Source organism: Agelaius phoeniceus, chromosome 4 (genome assembly GCF_051311805.1).
Source record: "Agelaius phoeniceus isolate bAgePho1 chromosome 4, bAgePho1.hap1, whole genome shotgun sequence".
NCBI lineage: Eukaryota > Metazoa > Chordata > Aves > Passeriformes > Icteridae > Agelaius > Agelaius phoeniceus.
Genome location: NC_135268.1, coordinates 34,574,131 through 34,596,414, shown reverse-complemented (window position 1 = coordinate 34,596,414; position 22,284 = coordinate 34,574,131). Strand labels below are relative to the sequence as shown.

General features: G+C 34.5%; 1 protein-coding gene across 4 annotated transcripts in view; it reads left to right on the top strand.

Annotated features, from left to right (window-relative positions):
- The window catches only part of FSTL5 (follistatin like 5), a 270,900-nt gene that overhangs the window by 127,199 nt on the left and 121,417 nt on the right, over window positions 1-22,284 (top strand). For all 4 annotated transcript variants that reach the window (XM_077177257.1, XM_054632789.2, XM_054632788.2 and 1 more), the window contains exon 5: window positions 19,040-19,236. In XM_077177257.1, the coding sequence (XP_077033372.1) occupies window positions 19,040-19,236 (197 nt within the window). The remainder of the gene's footprint in view (window positions 1-19,039; window positions 19,237-22,284) is intronic.

Here is a 22,284-nt window from a genome sequence, read left to right as displayed (position 1 = left end):
GGATTTTTTGGAGAAAGGGGTGGAAATCCTGTTTATTGGGTCATGATTTTTTTGTTGAATCACAGTCTCTCTCCTTTTTCTGTAATTATTTGGTTTAGCTTTATAAAATCAATATAAAATTACTAAAGCAATAACTTCTTTAGAGCATGTGATTGTCAAAAGTCAAGCTACAGTTTGATGTCTCTGTCCAACGTATATCACTCCATACACAGAGTTCCAGTAACTAAGTCTTCTCCACTTTTTCTGCCTAGTTCCAGCATTTTAACTGTGGAATTATACTTGAGAAATTCTACTGTGAAGCAGATGTGAAACTACTTCCATGTAGCCTCTGAAGGACTCATTGCAGCGTAGATGGGACAAGAGGAAGAATGAGCTAACAGGGATTGACAGAGAGACAGTTTGTCTCAAGACATAATTGTAGACTGGGCACATTGATCTGAATGAACTAACAGATCTTTTGCACCTCTTATTTTTGGGTAGCTAGTAATCTAGATAGATTAGCCCATCGATTTTTTTCTAGTCATGAGAATTTTATATGAATTGACATTGGTAACTCAAATCTTTTGGACTACAAAATTAAATGAAAAAAAATTAAATGGTAATTATTCAGAGCCCATTTTCCTGAGCTGCAGAGATTGCTGTGATACTTGAAATAAAATAATAGCAGTGCTGGGAAAAGCTTAAAAAGGAAAGAGCTTATCTCCTTTAGAAATTAGACTGTGAAGGAAGAGTTTTAGGAGGTTTTGATTCAGTCTTAACTTTTTGGGTGTGATCTTCTATACAGTTCAGAAGTTAATAGGTATCCAGTAACAAATAGGGGGAAAAATCATTAGAGCACTTAACTTTATTATTGTCTGAGATACCAGGAGAATAACTGCAACTGTCATTTCAATAATTATATAATCCAGTCAAGGACTTTTGATGATAATATTCAGATAATTGGTGTACTGAATATTCTTAATGTTCATGAGGATGACAACCTTCCTTGAGTATACTTTTCTTAATTAGTATGGGTGAAAACTTTAAGCAGTCTATGTATATAGTGTGTGCAGCGTTTCTGGAGTACAAAATCGCTTACCTACTTCATGTGGAGCACAACTGAAGACTGAGCTTCCAAACACCCACCTAGACCAACACTTTGCTGTTTGAAAGAGAAGGGACAATTGTAAAAAACCACAGCAAGCAGTCAGAGTGAGGAGTCTTTTAGCAGAGCTGGTGTTGGTACAAGGACAAAAGATTTGAATTACCAGTGTGAGAGAGGCAGACAAAACAGACCAAGGCATCTTTCTCCCTTCTTCATAACAGCATGTGCATGTAACTCCTTCCAGCAGCTGAAGTACCAGAATCTGCACTTACTTTTCCATCCATGGGAATTTTTGAACTAATCCACCTACTCTCATCCTGAGTTTCAAGCCAAAGAATTGATTTATGACGAGATTGCGTATGCAATGCAAAGTGTTCTTTAAGACATACTGTGGAAATAATTTTATTCTTATGTAAATATTGAGAGGAGGAGGAATACGTTGCTTAGAATAAAAGGAAGAATACAAAATAGAAGAGAGAAGTGAAGAAAATGAGAAAAAATGAAAATATATTTTCAGGAGGTTTGGAAGTGCTGAAGAAAGGTCAAAGGACATTGCTGTGCATGTAGAAATATTTCTTGAGTATTTCTACTGAGGACTTAGTGCAAGATAAATTACTTTTTCCCATAAATACTGTCTTTTTTTTCCTTGAAAAAGCTACACCCAGTAGTTCTTACTATCAGAGATTCAATGAAAACTGGTTTTTGTATTGAATTTTTTCAATTTATCAATTCCATTAACTTTAATTGGGAGTTATGAGGAACTTCAGCTAATTGATGCCTTGTTTTGCTAGCATGAAATAATTTGAAAGCGTGATTTCAAAGAACTCATATCAGTGGTTTATATTAAAAATAGAAGTATTTTAATGCTTATATATTTGTTCCTTTGCATCATTGTGCTATGCTTCTCTTTTCTAACTTCTTGGGCAATGACTTGCTCATAAACTAATCTATTCAAAGTAGTTAATATGCAGCCTTGCTCTATTGAAGAAAGTATGAGTTGTGGATTTATTGATTTAGGAAAAAATCAGTTTGTGTATAAATTACATAGAATTGGCTGGTACTTATATCTTTCGGTCTATCTTGAAAAAAGAGAAAATAAAGGGGTATTGCATCTTACATTTGGTACTTTCAGAACTCTACTTTATGGATGCAAGCCACATTTTAGGTTTCATCTTGTTTGGACTACTCACAATACAAATAATTGTCATATTTTATAATACTACTTCATAAGAGGAAGTTTTAAAATGCAAATATTCAAGTAAGAAAGCTGATCTATTTTGATATTACCATGAAAAATCATTAGAATGCCAACACACCTTTCAAAGTATAAGTTAGTTGCAGTCAGTATGAATATTCCCTGAAAATATATTTTTAGTATGGAGCAAAATTCAGGCTACCATCCCACACACACTTCTTTAAAAACTCAATTAAAGTTCATTAAGTCCAATTAAGCATTAAATATTTCAACTGCTTCACTTCCCACTTTCTTCATTTTGAAATCTTTGAAGCCCATAGTAAATACAAAGTAAAAGGTATAGACTTGTTTTTAGCTGTACTTGAAAGGCAGCAGAAAAGTCTAAAATTTTGAGTTAAACTATTTAGACTTCAAATATGTGGAAATTCAGTTAGACTTGGGATAAAGAATATGTATCTTTGTATCATGTTAGTGGGATTTCGTTTTTTAGTTTTCTAGCTGCATTTTTCACAAACCAGTTCTTAGAGAACTTTTCTAGAGAATATAGCTCTCACTGTGAGCTAAGAACAGGACATGGAAGACAGCTTTGAAATCTACCAGCAGTAAGCATATGTGACAACTTATTGACTTCACTAATTGTGTTTTACCCATGGAACCATTAAGAATTGAAAGTAGTTCCATAAACTGGTTCTTTGTTTGATTGGCCAAGTCTGTAGAAGTTTTTTTTTTTTGCTAAAGCTATAATTTCTCTCTGTGTGTATGTATGTATGTTTGTATTATAATATTTTAGTGCGATAAGTCAAAGGTAGGGTTATATTATTTCTCAGTTAATTGCCTTTTCATGAAATTATTGCACTCCTGTTGGATTTGTAGACTAAATATGTAAAGCAAAATTGCTACTGTTTTAAACAGAGCAGCAATATTAACAGTGACTGAACTGGAAGAAACTTGTTTTTGATAAATATGTGGGGTGGGTTATGTCCCTCAGTTTGTGTGTGTAGCCATTCAAGCTCTTCAGCTACCTTTGTTGCATTACTAAAGAAAACTGTTTCTGAATACACATTGTGCTTGTAGTCAGGGTTGACTACTTTCCAAATTGCATGCTATTCTTCAGAATGTGCTCATCTACCAGCAAATGATGCAATGCCTAAACTGTGTTTTAAATTTCTGAGTAGGCTTGGGTAGGTTTGATAATATATGTGTGCAAATAATATCCACATAAATACTTTTAGGAACAAATAAAATTTGGGAACAGTATTGCTAGTTTTGAAAATTTACCAGAAATTATATTGTGTGATGAGGTAACAATTCTTAGAGATCACTTAAGGTTGGTTTTGCAATTTCTCTCAAGGAAGATAAAGACTAGCTTCACCTAAAGCCTATAACATGAAAATCCATTAACATTTTGGAATTACAACTAATATTACTATCTAGATGGAGCTGAAATACCCCAGTAATTATAATTTTAACTGTACACATAGAGAGTTTTTCAGTAAGAGAGCAGATTTCAAATAGATTACACAAATATCTAGGTTATTGTTGGGGAGGAAAAGAAAAACAAGCACTAAACCAGTGGCCCAAACCATCATCTTAACCTGTTTCCAGTGTGCCTTTAAAATTAAATGAATCATAAGAAAAATGTTAAAATACAAATGTTATTAAAATGTACATATAGGTTAAATCCTATTCTGTCTTGCCAGAAAATATTTTTAATTGTTTTATTTTTTCGTCAGAAACATCTGATTTGTTTCTGTAATTACAACATAAAATAGAAGAGTTCCTTTTTTTTAACTCAAGAAACATAAACATTTAATGGGGAATTATAAATAAATTATTGTCTTTTTTATGTATAATTTCTGAGGCTTCCAAGCTTGTAACTTAATATTATATTAGGTTATCAAGATCTTTGTGAATGAGTAAAAAATGTGGTTATTATTAAAATATTTTATAGAATCTACTTAAATTTATTTTGGGCTTATAAATATTCTTTATCTTTGCAGAGATCATATTTTCTTTCCAAATATAATTTTTATCTAAGAAGAAATCAATTTTCTGCATAGTAACAAATTACTATGAATACAAAAAATTCAAACTGTGTTCTAGAATTTCAGTCCTAGTGTTTTTAGACACGGAGCTGATAGATTTTACATGGGCATGGAAAAGATGCCCTGCGGAGAAGGACCTGGGGGTCCTGGTGGGGACACCAAGCTGTCCATGAGCCAGCAGTGTCCTCGTGGCCAAGAGGCCAACAGTGTCCTGGGGTGCATTAGGAAGGACATTCCAGCTGGTCAAGGGAGATGATCCTGCCCCTCTGCTCAGCTCTGGTGAGTCCTCATGTGGAGTGCTATGGCCAATTCTGGGCTCCTCAGGACAAAAGAGAAATGGAGCTCCTGGAGCATGTCTGGTGGAGGGAAACCAGGATGATTGAGGGATTGGAGCATCTCTTATGAGGACAGCTGGGCCTGTTCAGTCTCAAGATGAGACAGCAGAGAGGGGACCTCATCAATGTCTGTCACTATCTGAAGGGAGGGTCTTAAGGGATTTTTCCAGGCTCTGCTCAGTGGTGCAGAGCAATGGAACAAGAGACAATGGGCAGGAGCTGATGCACAGGAAGCTCCACCTGAACACGAGGAAGAACTTCTTTACTGTGCAGTGACCGAGCACTGGAACAGGTTGCCCGGGAAGGGTGTGGAGTCTCCCTTACTGGAGATACTCAAGAACTGTCTGGATGCAATCCTGTGCCTTGTGCTCTGGGATGACCCAGCTTGATCGGGGAGGTTGGACCAGATGTGACCCGCTGGGGTCCCTTCCAATCTTCCCATTCTGTGACTCTGTGAAGCAAGTATCTTACTCCCTTGGCCTAGTGTTCCCAAGCCCATGACTTTTGGAATAAGCAATGTTTGACTGTAAAAAGGAAAGTGTTTACTTTCTTTTAACAGTAAACACAGGAGTAACCTCTTGTCCACAGCAAGAGGCTGAATTTGCTTTTTTTGTAATTTACATGAGTTGTACCTAAGCAAAATCCTTCAGCCATCTGCCGCTAGTCAATAAATCCTTTTTTAATTTCCATTAATTCTTGTTAGAAAGATTGAAGAAATCCACCCATCTGTTTGATAGAAACATTATATCCACAGGGAAAGCACACTGAGAATTTTATCACTCTTTGCTTTGGGGTGGGGGAAGATTATCTAGAGCAACTGCAGTAACATGTAGGAATGTTCAGTGTGCAGTTCTTAGATAAACCTTGCATATTAATTCATTGAGTAAATGAGGAATGAAATATTCTGATAGTCAAGAATTCAGTGCCAATACAAGAGTGCAAGGACTCATTTGCTTTTAACATTAAGTTAATCCTACTGTGGTGAGTAAATGAACTCATTTAACAAGTCAGAAACCATCAAGGAAAATTGAGTGCTAGTGAAATAGAAATGGGTAATGGAAAGAGGTAAGTGATCATATTCTGTGAATTTGCCTTTAGAATATAAGTTCTTCTGAACAGATAGTATTTATATTTGCTGAGCATGACATTTTTAGCATTGAACAAATACTAATCTAAATAAATTGGACCTGATTTTCATGTCAGATGGCAAAAGGACAATAACAGAAACCACATCTGTTTAGAGAGCTGCTCTCTAGCAGCCCATTTTTGTTGCTGACCAAATACTTACTTCTGTTCTGACAGAATATTTTTCTTCATATCTGACAATATCTAATGCACACCAATAAATGGTTATATGACATATATCTGGTGAAATTCTGCTCAGAGGACTACCTTTGAGAAAAAAAAAAGTCCCCATCAGTATTGTGTGATGAGAAATAGCTTCGAAGGAAAATATTTACTATAGATTGTGTTCCAGAAGGTTATACCATGGCAGCATGCCTTGATGATGAGATAAAAGACCACTCAAATAACTGGCTAAATATATTCCCTCTTGTGAATACTAAACTGGGAAAATTTTGTGCTGAGAAGAGTTTCTGAGTGTTCCTCAACTCTTTTGCTGAGATGTGCAACATAAAATTACTTTATGCTCAGATTTGAGTTCAGATTCCTATATCTGAATCTGACCCTTTGCAAGGAGATCGGTTGGCAGAGTGACAGTTTTAGCAGTGATAGTGTTTTGTTCAGCATGAATTTCAGTATATACTTATTTTTAATGTATATGTTGAAATAGTGTAGTTCAGAAATGTTTGTTACTGGTATGTGCTTTAGCTTCAACAGTATCTATTGGGGGTGTTCTGTGCTCATGCAGGGCTAAAGAAGGTGTGTCCACTCACATCCTTAATTTTGTCTTTCTGTCCTAATTTAAAATATTAATTAAAAAAAAGTTTAGTGGTTGTTTTTTTTTTTTTTTCTCATACCTACTTACTTTTAAAAATATTTGTCCTTATCATGATGATTTTCTCTGGTCTCTTTTTCCCCTGGGGGAAAAATGGAATGATAAATTTGCTAACCTGCTTGTGACATTCACAGGTCAGGAATTGCTGGGTCTACTGTTCATGTGTGGATTTAGGAATTTATTCTGCTAAGGCTTTTTTTATCTGCCTTTTTCTTAGTGCCTTAGAACTGTCTAATGGTAACCTAGAAGATTATACCCAATTAAGGTATGGACTGGTTTCTCAGTTTATAGCCAGAATGTCTGCTCTCAGCACCTGAACTGCACCTGAGCTCAGGCCTTGTAATTAAGAAGCTTCCCCTGTGAAAGCCAAGGGTGTTGATGTGAGCCAGCAAATGGGTAAGCCTGTAGAAGCAGAGGTGTCAGTGTCATGCCATGAATGTGCCCCACTGCCTGCTAAGGAACGTGACTTGGTGAGGCTGTCTCACTTTTTTGCAGTATGTTTTTAGGCCTTTCACACTGAAATCTTTTCCAGTTCCTCTGCTTCAAATTCTTGTTGCCCTCTGGCACCTGTTCAGGATCTGAGACTGAGCCTGCGAAGATGCCTCAGGGATACCTCTGAAGCCTGGGCACTCAGTCAGGCTTAAGAAGGCTGCCCCCACCTTCTTTAAGATCAGATCTGCTTTATTTTTAGGAGTGCAGCTGAGAATAGAGTGTAATTTATTTTACTGACACACACTAATTTACTGAACATGAGAATTAAGGAAAAATGCTCTCTTCTTAATGAGATAATTTTTGTTACTTAGAATAGTTTGAAGTTTGGATGCACACCTCCTGTCTCTCGTCATACATAGTATATCCAAATAGAAAGCGTTCTTCAAGGGGGTTGAAAAAAGTTATTTAGATTATTCTTAGACTTGAAAGGCCCTTCCAGAAGAAACCTCTGCGCATTTACATAAAAAATTAAGTAGTGAATTTGGTGTAGGGGATAGGTTCATATTAAATAACAAATTCCACCTTCATTAGTGTGTCTTTTCAAATTAGTTACTTTTTTCAGAAGGACTTGTGGTGCTATGAAGCTGACCATGTATTGGGTATTTCATTTCAAATGCAGTCCCCAAATTCCTGACCATTTGTCTTGGTGGATTTTTGAAGAATAACCGATGTTTTTAAACCTCTTACGAGTCAGAAAGGATGAAACTGCTTTAAAGTTTTACAACATACTTCAGTTGACCTACAAATAGAACTAGATAATCCCTTTCTGGGAGGTAGTTATTGTGGTTTCTTGCAGTTTCTGTTTACTCACACAGCTGTGTATCCCTGCTGAATTAACTATCATTAACAGCTTTTAATGAAGGTTGCTGTTCCTAGGTGGGACTGAAAGTAATTTTAATTGGTCAGGGCATTTCTTGAAGTCACTAAAGTTTTGAATTGACAAATACTGGCAGTTTCTTAGAGTTTTAAAGAATCGTTAATTTAACAAAAAGGGAGCTCTTAAAGAACTGCATGTCCTGTGCCCTTGCTTTCCAGCCTTTTCTTATTTATTCCAGTGTTATGTTATGGGTAGTATATGCACAAGTGGCCATGTTGCAATTTGCATGCTGATCTATTGTCCAATTTATTACAAGGCTGAAAATATTTCTTAACCCTAAGCATTTGCAAAGGGTAAATGCACAGGTTCACTTTGCATCTCAGAGAATTCTGGTTAGTGGTGATTTAATTTGTTTAATATTTACTGTCTGTTTGAGACTTAAAAAATATATTTCCAGTATCTGTGGGAGGATCTTGACTACCTCTTCTTAACAGAATGGATGAAGTTGGAAGGCAAAATAAGGTTATTCATTTATAAAGATGATAATCTGTATCTAAATGCCATTCATTTTATTTCCTGCCAATACATATAATGTATTAATTATTTCTGAGAAGTATGGAGGTGAGAATTTTTGGATTCGTGTTTTCCCTTAAAGTAAAACAGAATCCAGAAACAGCCCCCTGTTAACCCAGATCCAAAGACAGCTATATTTACAATTCTAAAAAAGCAGGACAGCAATAGTATGAATGACTTTTAACATCTCAGTATTTATCCAGTTTAAGGGTTGTTTTTTAATTTCTAAGAGACAATTTTATGTCCATTCTCACCACTTCCTCTTTATTATATAGGGAATATAGAAAAAGAAGGGAAATAAAGATTGAGTTTCATTTTCAAGGTTATTTGCAGAGTGAGTCTTTTTGGAAAGCCTTACTCTGGCTGCTTTCTTTCTGCTTTTTCAGTGCTACTGGAATGTCTTGTAAACATAATTACTCTTACTAGTTAATTCCACTCTTTTCTCAGAACAGGAATAATAATAGTAGTAGTGTTAGCACTAGTAGTAATAATAATAACAGCAGCAATAACATTCCTTGCCTCTATTACATGAATGTTGTGGTACCCTTTGGTTGTGAAAGATAGACTTCAGTCTCCAAGGCACATGGCAGACTAAACTCTGGTTACTTGTCACTGGTAGGAAGCTCTGAAAACTACCTAACTTGAAAATAATCTCAGAGTTAAGATAACATGAAGCTCTTTTTCACCTTTTTTCCCCCTCTTCTTTCTTTTTCAGTTAAGGTATAGAGGTAAATTTAGGTTGAACCTGCATAAATTTACAAATCCTTAAAATAAGATTTTCATCCATTAACACAGTGCGGTACATATCACAGTACAATCTTCTTTCCAGTGTACTGCTTTTTCTAAAGACTTCAGTCTTTAAATCAGTTTTGTACTCCTATGGATACAGGAATTAAAGGACTTCAAGACTAATAGTAATTAATACATGCTTTTTATTTCTTGGCAAGGATTTTTGAACATTTGTGTTGTGTGTCTTATTAGTTACAATGAGAAAAGTCTGGTACTAGTATGTGGAATTCAGTCAGGCTGAATCACTAGAGATATTGTCACCACTTGTCTGTGCATATAAAATATGGTTTTACACAGTATTCATCTTCCATGAATTTCTTGTACATTACTTTTCGACAAGGGCGAGTCTACAAAAGTAGGATATAGTTGGAAAAAATCCACTAAGTAATCTGATAGTAGTAGTACAGTTGTATTTGTGCATTTTCTGTCATGTATGGAAAGGGAATATCTTTTTCTCAAAATAATAATTTCTTTACCATGGTGTTGTTCAATATAAGAAAATAAAATTGAGGGAATTTTATCTAAATCAAATCTGTGCCTGCTATTTCAAGCAATCAACTAAGATGAAATTTATAGATCAAGTTTGTTTCTAGAGTTTTTTAAATGAGTTTGTGGATTTAATTTCTATTTAGTACAAAAATAAGAACTAAGGATACTGGTTTATAGCTCCAATTATTTCTATACAACAGCTAGTACTTTATTATAGTGTTCCCACTGTGTTCCTGTTTTTCTGAAACAACAAAAATATACCAGCAGTTAAACTTGTTCTGCAATGGTATCTCAAGCAGTATTATGCAGATACAATTTTCCCATGCTTAACAGGATAATTTACACCTTTACAACATTAAATGGTTTAAACAACCTCTCTCTTTTATCTTATTTGCATTTGAACCTGGCTGTTGCTTTATTATCATTAGTATACATAAGTATACATATTTATATATACACTCTGTTTCTGACATAATTTCCTAATGTATTTTCTCTGGAACCGTAATAGCAATATCACGTCAGGAGTTACTTTTCATTTGCATTTAATGTTTAATGTATCTCTTCTTATTTGTTAACCTGTTTGACATTTGCACCTGTTTTTTAGCAGTCTGAAAATGGAAACAAATGCGTTTTCACAATAGATTTGTGTGTGAAGTTTGAAAATTAGTTTTCCATTATATTTAGGAAGAGTCTGAATGTAATGATTTCTTTAATAGTTTTGAGGAAAACTTGGTCCTTTTCACTAGTTTTCTTTCACAGTTAAGGGTCTTTTCATTAGGCAGATGTTAGTTTAATTCAGTCACTGAAAGATTCTCTGCTCTTGGCATTTGCTCTCATGGCTCCTTCTCCATAAACCAGCTGAACCTGTATGGCTTCAAGACTGCACAGAAACTTTACAAAATTTGTGGTGGTGAAGAGCATGGTATGGTGTGAGAGGAGAATCCTCCTAAAGAGAAATACCCCAAAAGACAGCCTATAATGTTCTTTTTCATTCAGAATTTGTTTTTAGAGACTGGAAGTCTATTTATTTCAAAGTCCAAGTTTGAAAGGAGGAAAACAGAAACAGCAGATGTGGGTATGACACTTCTACAAATAGACAAGAGTTGTATCCCTTTTGCAGGTTGCATATTTTGAAGTCTTACACTACCTCTCTTCATTTATCTGTGAACAGGAAACATATAGAATGAAAACTGTCAGTTTACATCATCTATTGTGAGGGGATAGATATACCCAATTGCTCTGTGGCACATGCTAGTTGACAGGTTGAAAGTCCCTATTTTAAACTGTTGGATGTTATTTTATGATCACTGTCATGTTTCCATACGTAAACCAGACCACCTATTTCAGAGATTTTATATAAAATTTATATAAAAATAATTCTGTATTAAAACACATAATTTTAGGAATTCAAGAGTATTCAATTCAAATGTTGATCTATTTTCTCTAGGTAGCCTATTCTGTGACTGTGAAAGAAAACAATGATCAAAACACTTTTTAAGGATGACTGGTCAAGCTTTGTGCATAATCTGAGAACTTGGCAATGTTCACACTGCATCTCTAAATACAAGTCTGGTTATGTAGGCCTGGCTTTTCTCTTGCATTGATTTACACCACTCTAACTTCAAGTATGAGTCTGAGTAGAAATTCAGACACAAGTGTGTGTGATGCCAAGTTATTGTTAATTTTTGGCTCCATATATATACACACACAAATAAAACTGAGCCTCCTTTTCTTATAGCAAAAGACTGAATGTAACAACTTCTGCTATTAGCAGCAAAACCCAACTGTGCTAAAGGTGAAATAAAGGAAAAAGTGGGCATAGGTGATAGTGGAGAAGAAATAGGAATGGAGCAACAAAACTATGTTCTTTTTCTTTCATTCCCCAAAATTTCAGTACCTCTTTAGTTTGGCTTAGCCCAATCTTCATACCTTCCCTTCATAAACATATTAATACTCCACATTTCTGGGAAGCTTTTGGGAAAAGGAAGATTATGACTTAATGTTTCATCTCTTTCAGTAGCTTTCTGTTCTCTGTTTGTGTTTAATAAGAGAGAGCCCTCTGATACATGCTTCCCAAGAAGCAGAAGTAGAATTCTGCATAGATTTTCTGGTGAGACTTAAATTCCACAAGTGTTTTCTTGCTGGATGTGGAATGCTTTTCTTTTTTTTTTTTTAATGTAGGCCTATAGCGTTTTACAACTTTCATAGCATCACTTTAGATACTTCAAGTCAAAAATTGTTCAAGCCCTGTGGGAGGAAGACTAACAGCAGCAATGGTTGCATTAACTCTACTAGAGGGGAAAATAAAATGCTGCATTAAACTTCTGTCTCAACCTTCATTTTTAATAATGCCTTCCTTTGGGACATACTGATTTTCTCTTTTTCACTCTCAAATCTCTTTTAAAGAGGACAAGGAAGCCGAGATTATCTTGTTAATGTTATGCGTTAATGTTTACTGATGAAACAGAAGGTTAATTTTTTTTAAGATGTATGAAACAAAATAGAAAAACTGATCTAAAAGCTTGAGCTGGATACAAGAAAAGAACCAAAACCCTTCCATCGTAAAATGCACTCATTTTCATCTCTTTACCGTGGTATAATACCTCAAAGTAAGCATGAACTACATGAGTAGTTCTGAGAAGTGATACCACTGTATGAAATCAGTGTGGATTTGAGTTGTTTCACCACAGGGTCAATCCTGTAGAAGAGTCCTGTATTTTCCAGTTTTAGACTAGCACTGCTTACAGTGTTTGTGGTGCTAACATGCTGTCCACACAACCCCAACATTCACTGTTTTCTCAGCTGTGGAAAATGATGTTTAGCTCATTACTGCCAACCTGCTAGAGCTTTCAAATGCCAGCTTGAAGGTGAAAGTTTATATGACCTATTTTCTTCCATCCAGAGATCTGTGATATAACCACTACTCTGCATTAACAACCAGAAGAATAACACAGATCACTACCCAAAAGCTGATTTCAGTACTTTTTGTAACTGATTTTCAATTGCTTTTTTGGTTAATCTTCATGCAAATTTATTACAGCTTCTGCTGTCTCTTAAGCTAAATGACATTTCTCTAAGGAAGATCTGAATAGTATGTCTGAACTATTGATTGTTTAGGCACTGAAAAGCTGTTTATATGTATCCCCAGATAAGTCTGGACACCAGACTTGTGCCAATATGTGGAATTAAGTGAAATTATGACTTTTGTCTTATGAATTTTAGTTTTGAAAAATTGCAGCGGTTCAGGACATTTTAACTGGGGGTATCTGAGGAAAGGACAACATTATTCCTTATTTACAAAGTACAGCTAAGGCTTTGAAAATCTAGATTAATTTCTGTTTTATATGCCAGCTATAGTAATTAATTAGAAGTATTTTTCAAGGACAATAACAGATATAACTTTAAACTTTTGTATTTGTGTGTCTGTCTCTCTAGAATTGCATGGTTTGTTTAAGTGGGAGCTAGTTTTATATGTATATTCCGTAACAATAGAGAGCACTGTTGAACATTCTTAAAAAAAATTGTAGCTATTTAAATCTATTTGCACAACAGAATTGAGTAAGTGAAGTCCTTAATACCTAAGTATCTTGACTTTAGCAGTAAGGCCGAATTTAGATTTAGATAATTGTATATGTCATTAGAAAGTTTGGACGGACGCTCACAATAAGATGGAAAGCAGCACATCTGCTGTGTGTAAATTACCCAGCCCCCCAGTCCTCCCAAAAAAACAAAAAACCCAGAAGCCAAACACAGATTCAAAATGTCGTTTTTTTTTTCCTTCTTTTTTTTTTTTTTACTACGTCTGAATATGTGCATCTGAGCAGCTGTTGGGCCAAAATTTGCAGGCCTGAAATCTCGTGGTTTTTTTTTTAAATGGTAGAAAATTCTCAAATTCTCACCTTTTATTTAAAACATAGCTTCAACAGGGAAAAGCTTTGATGTTAATCCCTGTTTATTTGCTTTGAGTGTAAAGTTTTCCTCTCTACCTGCCTCAAACTCTGGGCCATAGGTCAAAATTTAGTTCTCTGGTATGGGTGAGATGGTTTCTCTTCTAGGTCCAGAGCTTCAGTGAGGAGACCAAAGAATAAGAGTCAAAACTTTTGACCTCTAGATTTGGAAGATATGAATTTTATATTGAGAAATAAGATATTGGGAAATGATACCTGATTTGAAGTTTCTTTCAGATAAACCTAAGCAATTTTGGTGTCTAAAGTGTCCCTTTATTTGTTAGGGCTACAAGTAAGAGTAAAACTTTAAAGCTTTAACTATAGGCAGATGTTGAGAAATAGCTGAATGGATGAAGACTTTCAAGTTTTTCCTTATGTTATGTTTGAAATTGATTGATATCAGATATGTCTGTGTGTATGTGCATATGCATGTGTGTATATGCATATCTGTATTTTTCTATATGTGTATATGTATGTGTGTATATATATATGTATATATAGTCTTGGATTAATTTCTCATGTTTGCTCCGAGCAATATAATTTGTGATTTTGCAGTGAATTGTTTTGTTTAATTAGATTATTCTGAATATGCTCAGAATGTAGAAGGTTAGGTGTTGCTGCTTATAAGGTCTATTCCATTTCCTACAATCTGATTTATGCATATATCTGTTTTGGATTATTTAAAACTGCTCATATGAGATATGCTTCACTGAAAACTAGTTGCCATATCTGAAAGATCCAAAGTTATTTTAGTTTTAAAAGAATAATGTGGAAACTGTTTGTGCTATATAGATAAAAATCTATCAATAGATAGAGATAAAATTCAGTGCAAAATCACAGATAGCTCAGAATCAAATTGTATCTCAGCAGCTGATGTGTTTTGTAGGGATAAGCATGCTGTGAATATTAGCTTTCTGACACAGGGGTTGTTCCTGCTAAATGGAGTGGCTCAGGCAAAGAAAAGCTAAAGTATTAAGCATGAATGTGGTGAAAGAACTGAGAAATCAAATTTGCTTTATTGTGTTTTTTAAATATGTATTCTTTTCTTCTTTGTGTATATTCGTGTTTTTCTAAAAACTATGGAATACAACAATCTGATATCTGACTTTGGATGTAAGGAGTGTTCCCTAAATTATTAACTTAGCTGATTCTTTATTATTTTTCTGTAGGTGTTAAGAATGTGTATGTTCCTTTCCCACATTTTCATAAAGAATTAGTTCATTTTGTGATAATTTTTTCTCCATACAAATTAATATCAACTAATTGTCAAACAGAACTTCTTTTTCTGTTTTAGGCAGATACCAGCATTCAATACTGTCTAGAAGGACAATAGCACTCAAAATCTAACTTTGCGCTGTTTCCTAGGTAACAGGGATACAGCTACATAGCTGTTGCACTGAATGGAAGGAAGCAGCTAATGTTTCCATTTTTCTACTATTTTTGAGTTTCAATGAATTAAACCCTAAGAATATCACTATTTCAGAAAGAGCAAAATATGGAACTGGAGACCTGCACTTAGATTCCATTGTGTTTGTCCTGTCACTTTTAGGTGTCTGCACATCTTCTATAATTGCATAGACAATGGCTTAAAACTTGTGAAATAAATCATGGTAGAGGTTTTTTTTTTTACTGACGGTTTTTTGTTTGTTTTGGGGTTGGTTGGTTGGTTGGTTTTTTGGAGAAAAACTCTTGTGTAGTAGAACTGGTCCTTTCCATGAATGAAATTAACAGGAAAGCAAATTTTATGTTTTCTTTTCCTATTATTACTTTCTGGGATTTTTTCAGAAAATATTTATTTTTGTAGGAATTCTTGTTCAAAAATGAAAGAAAAAAGTACTAAAAAATGGAATTAAGTTAATAAATTATGTACATGTCGGTTACCCTTTCATGTATGTAGCTAATTATATAGAATTTAGTAGGCCTTTTTGGAAGTAATATAATTGTAGCGTATTCCCAGTAGTTTGTCTTTCTCAATTTTGTTAAGCATAAATTACTTTTCCTCGCTATAAAGGTTGACATACTAATCCCCATTTACCATTCATGTGTCATTGAGACAGCTATTTCACAACTAATGCTTACTAAATTAGAACATAAATAAAGTAACTGAGTTTTTCTTTATGCTGCTACTCCAGCCTGGGGGAGGTCTCTTGTAAATAGAGCTTCATTCCTGTAATTTAAACATCAGCTTTACACTTCCTCAAATATTGCAGTAAAAGGCAATCATGACAATGAGAAGCAATTTGTTAATGAAATTGTGGCCTGTGTTCAGTAGGAGTCTCTCATTGTTTCCTTATGATTCCTTTATCTGTCAGTAATATCCATCCATCATGCTTGTCCTTAAATTACAGATGTTGGTGTAAAGACTACTTTCAATTATGTATAAAATTGAAAAGCTTTTAATGTAGTATAGCTGTGGAGACTTGGTTTACCTCAACTTTAGTTAGCTAAGATCATAACCTGACAGTTCATCTCTCACTGGATTCAAGTGAACTGCTAAAATTCATAGTAATATTTAGAAAGTGGGTGTTAAATCAAAAGATCTATAGATCAAAAGATCTATACATAATATAGTACTTCTAACAGATTACTTTGCTGAATTTGTGAATGAAATTTTTTCTACAGAAAGTACCCAAACTTGTGGCATTAGCAGTCTCTCAGATTACTTGGTATTAGACAACATTTATGGATTTTATTAGAAAATGATACAAATACTTTTCTCCTCTGGTAAAATGTATAAATGGTTTATAATATTTAAGTGCTCTTGTAGGACTATTATGCTAGCTACAGAAGTTTGTGCTGTGCAAGGAGAAGTAGAAATGTCATGGAAAAGATGTTTTCTGAATTCTTCTCTCTGAACAGGTGCTGTGACAGAATACATTAGTTCATTTTTCCTTAAGTTTTAGATGCAAAGTTCATGTCTAAAGTACATTAAAATGTCTTTCCTGGAATGCAATCAAACTTCCTTTACAACTTTTTTCCATAAACTATTTGGAGTTAAAATTAGGAAGCACAACTAATTATTGCAATGTTTTTCAGGATCATGTGATAAATACATTTAACTGTTTTTCCTCTAAATTTGCATGACTTGTAAAATCACTCATGGAAATATTTGTGCAATTTGCACATAAGTTGTCCAGAATTTATAATTAAATAATCTTCAATATTCAAATGAACATTAGCATCATTATTGCCTTTGTTGAGATGAAAACCTCTTTTCAATTCTTGGTCAGTCATTGAAGGGACAGGCATGGTTCTGTGCTTAAAGGAAAAAAAAAGTCATCAGTGTGAGTTTCTCTTTTAAACTCGGGCATGAAGCAACTTGTCAATGCTACTGTGACAAATTCATGATTTAACAGATATTATTAAGAATACAAACTCTTTTACTCTGTTCTGTATCTGTAAAGAATAGCTCTTTGCAGTTTTAAACTTGCAGAATGAGACTGATCATCCTAGGGGCTAAAATCTGAATGTGATAGCTAGCTCTGATAGCCATACACTAACTAACAAATAGGATTTGTCTTGTCTTCCCTGCTGTCCCTGCATCCCTGCAAAATGGTGTTAGTCATCACCTAGACAGCCAGACTGTCTTTTCAAAGGCACCACAGCCAGGAAAGTTTTCTAGGGGAGACAAAGATGGTGCTTATTTTCTGGCCCAGTCTCTTGGAGTTGGCCCAAATGAATTAGAGTATGTTCAAGTTAAGTGCTCTTTTCCCTCCCCACCACCTGGAGCCTGCATCCCTTCAGATGGCAAGGTTTGCCCACTGCAGCTTCAGAATGCCTGAGGAATAAACGTTTCCCTACTGAGCATTTCTGCATTAGACCCCTGAAAAGCAGTCACGCAGAACTCAGTTCTTATAAATTGTGTGGCCTCAATCTTCATGCCCCTGGCAGATGAGGACAAATATGCAAATACCATGCATAGCTTAGGCTGTCAGTTAAATCCAACTTGGGTCTGTCTATTTCTGTTACTTAAATAGCTATATAACAGTTGGTGTCTTTTAGAAAAACCAAAACAAAAAAGGCTAGGAGTGGTTTTGATTCCAAAAACCATTTTTTCTTCCATGGTTTAATATCTATCATAAATCTTTCTCTTCTAGATCTGAGTCTTTCTAGGATAGTGAGAAGCATTTAGGAGCTTCTTCCCTCTCTGCCTTTTCTAATGTCTGTGAATATGTTCACAGTATCACCATAACAATGCACCTGCCATTAAATATACCAAAATAATTAATTCTAATCCCATACATATAAATTAGATAATTCTTAAAAGATCCACTTGCAAAAAAATCTGCCTATGCAGTTTCCATGAGGTAAATAGTTGTTTCTCATAAATCCATGTAACTTCAGAATAGTGACTAAAAAGAAGATTGCAAAATAACTTTCTTTGCTAATCAGTATATTGCTGCAGTCTTGAAGTTACTGCTTGAAGTTAAGTATTGGCTAGCTGAAAATATACATCTGCAGCAAATTCATGGTGTTAGGCTGGTACACAATTGCATGTCTCATGTTATAAAAAGCCCTTTCAAAATCCTAAGATTATCTTAATAAAAAACACCAAACAAACTCTTTTAAACTGTTTTTCTATCCAGTTTAAAATATGCAGTGACTGAAATAAGAAAACACCAGGCATACATTATTTTGTGGTTTGGTTTAAAATAAGTACTGACTGTAATCATTGTATGCAGGACATTTCTGTAACATTTTCCACGTTATAGAAGACTTGATAATGAAAGGAGTAAATCAGATCTTGTCAAGGATATCCTTTCCCTTCCTTTTGCAATCCTACCTTTTCTTGTTCAAATAAGCTTGCTATGTCCAATAAATGAAAAGGTAGAGATAGCTTATGAGCACTCAAGAGTAATTTCTGCTTTCTGAAGTCAAATATTATTATGAAATATATAGCATATATTTTTCTGTCATATTTGCAGGGGTTTTTTGCATACATTGCATTTCTACATTTATATGAAAAGCTTTACTAGAGGTAAAACTTTAATAAATCTTCAGATGCACGTTTACAGAATGATAAATTTAAAAAGTACAGGCTTGAAAACTGATAGAAGTTTCCTTAGTTTCTATAAAAAGAAAACCTTGTCTGAGAAAATATCTAAAACTGCAATAATTTGTTTTTGTTTTAATTTGAAGTCCAGACAAAGAAATGTTACGGTTCAAACTACTACAGAATTAATTTCTCATCTCTTAAAATAACCCTGTTTGTAGCACTATATGCTTTTTCATGTTTTGGTTTTGTTTTGTTTGCCTTTAAACTTTTAATAGGAAATTAAGTTCCAAATAATCTTGTTTTGTGTATTTTCTTTTCAGGGGATAAATGCAAACCTACCGAATACACTGAAGTGAAAAATATGTTACTAGATCTACAAAACCAGAGATACATTGCACAATCAAAAGATAAATCTGTTGGTGAGAAAATGGCATTAAAGAAACTTCTTACAGACCAAATGTTCAATTATTTTGATTCAGACAACAATGGACTTGTGGATATTAATGAGTTATCTCAGGTAAGGTTAAATTTTTGTTTCTATTAGCACAGTGACTATTCAGATGTCTTTTTCAGGATATGTACAGAGGGAATATAATTTAGAAAATGTGAGTCTCTGAGATATAAAACTTAATTTGAGAATTTTGAATGGCTAAATTATTTAGAAATTCTGCAGTGGTTATTTAGCAATTTGAATATAATGCTTTGAAATGTGCTGCAGTGTGTTAGAACACTCTAGGCTGCTGTGACCATGAGTTGTTTTATCATCCGTGGCACACTGTCATCAAGTTCAAGTGTATAGATGGACTGTAGAAGTTGAAAACAATTAAAATAATGAGGTAAATCACTTCTGTAATACCAAAGAAATGTAACTGCTTTATCTTAGTTAGGGCTAGAGAAGTACAGAAGAAATCTTGCAAAGAGAGTCCATAGTGGTCTCTAAACAGGAAATTTTAACTAATAACATATCTAAACCAGTAATTGTTGCTCTGGTAGGCATAGCAGCACTAGCCTTAATCTACCTGAAAGGGTTGATTCTATTAAAGAGTGTTGACTGGGCAACTGTACCTTGATTACTAGAAACCTAATCATGGCTAAACTGTATTAATGAGTCTAATACTGGGCAGCTGATTAAAATTTTTAAAAATAGCATTTCTTGGATGTGAGTGTTGAACATTATCCTGTTCATGGATATGGCAGTGTTGCATGGCAGTGTTATGAAATATGCTGGAGATATCATTTCCATACAGCCAACTTTGAAAATTTTTGTTGCAATTCCAAGGACCAGAGGGTGATTGCAAATATAGGTATCATGTCAACTCCTAATACACTATTTCAAAAGATTGATTTAAAAATATTTTTCTGTACTTTTACAATATTGATTTTTCCTGCAGCTCTCTTCAACTTTTAAGGGACTTTGATGCCTGTATATATCTTACAAATAATAATTTATCTATGAATACACTATATGAATAGATAACATAGATAGGAATTACATTTATAGATTTGCAAACTACATTTAATTCTTCTCTATTCCGTTGCTGCATGTATACTTTTCCTTTTGTGTGTGCATTAAATATAGTTTTAAAATAAAAAAAAATCTTCCATTATTGTGTTTTCAAACTTTCTATGTATACTTTCCCAACTTACTTTTTTTTCTATAAAGATGAATTTATAATGGCAGATGTAAAGTAGTTCTTTTTCACAAGTATGGAAACAAGTCATCCTCAAACCCCAAATATGTGGGTTTTGTTTTTGCTAAAATTCATTGAAGAAATATCAAATTATTCAACCTACAGATGAATGCAAAGTAAATTCATTGTTAGTGCTGTTTGCATTGTTATTGTATGGTTTGGAAAGGTACAAGAGCCTCAATGAACCCCATGAGAGACCCATGCTGGAACAGTTAGTTCCTGAAGGACTGTGCCATTTGGAAGGGACCAGTCCTGGATCAGTTCAGGAGGAACTGCATCCCATGGGAAGGACTCATGTTGTAGTAGTTCCTGTCTCCTGTAGGAGGAGAAGACTGAGAGGAGATCTCCCTCTGAGGAGGAAAGAGTAGAAAAGAGAACGTGTGATGAACTGGCTGCAGCCCCCATTCCCTGTCCCCCTGCTCTGCTGGGGAGGGAGAATATAGAGAATGTATTCAGTGAAGTTAAGCCCCTTGGAGGAAAGGAGTTTTTATATTTAGTTTTATTTCTCATTTATCTTACACTTGTCTGATTGGTGTTGAATTCAGTTAATTTGTCCCCAGGCTGAGTCTGTTTTGCCCATGACAGTAACTGGTGAGTGATTGCTCCCTCACTTTATCTTGGCCCATGAAACTTTCATTTTCCAGTCAGGGTCAACCATCCACAGGGAGACGTTACCATACTCCTGAAAATGTTCTCAGGATTAGGAGAATTTTTCTCAGTTGTGCTCACAGTCAAAATTTTGGAATCTGCAGAGTTGTCATAAATAATAGCTCCTCTCTGCATTTTAAATGTAATCATATTAAGGGGATATGAAAGGAAACATACTTGCTGTAGAAAACAAGGACTCCTGAAGTTAATTTATGTTCATGTGAATATTGAATTTCAGTTTATAGTGCATCTTAAATTTTACATCTTGTCAATCTTGCTGTGCAATCAGACCCTTGGATTGCATTTATTTTTTCGTAGGTGTCCATATAGTCATCGTACCTAATGTAAAATTGAAATTAATCAGTTGGAGATTGGAAATGGTGACAGCAGCATTCCAATTTTATTGATGTATTTTGGAAAAAAAGTCATAAGGTTATTGAATTTGCATCTTGATGCAAGAGAAACAAGAATTTTTCTCCCTCAAAAAGCAAAAGTAGTATTCTTCTTTAAAAAAATCTATTTCAAATACTAAGAAAGGTTTGAGGTTTTTGGAGTTGTTTTTTTGTTTGTTTGTGGTTTTTTTGTGGTTTTGGCGTTTCGTTTTGGGATTTTTTTAAATACTTCAAGAATTATAGCAATACATTAAAAATTGGCAGACTCTTTTTTTTCTACTGTTTCAACAATTCTAGCATCTGGGTATAATATTTTTCTTGGCTTTGTAGTCCAATACAGAATTGCAGCTAAAAAAGAATTTTAACTCCAATACACTGGGTAAATGTAATAGGAAAGCAGTGGGGTTACATAGCTCCATGCAGTCTCAATGGACATTTTTTTCCAGTATAAATTCTTCTTTGCCTTGACTGCTTTAATCGCTGCATCTGACTCATTTAATGTTTTAGTTTCCAAATCTTGTATTGGCAAGTGAGATGTGGCTTGATTTTAAAAGAACTTATGAATTCAAACTTTTAGACCAGTCTGTTTTGAGAAGTAGGTACTAAACAGAGAGAGTATCTATCTTTCCAAACTGAGACCTGTGAAACAGGCAGGATTCTCATCATCTTCATCATCTCTGAGCAACGTGTCTGCAAGGTTTCCAGTAAGGTGAGGTGGTTCCTTGAAAGGTTTGGTTTGTTTTTAAAGCACTTTGGCACATTTTAAATTAATCCAAAATAATGGAAGATAATTGAATCTTCTGGTTAGCTATGAATTTTCAGTTGTTAACAGAC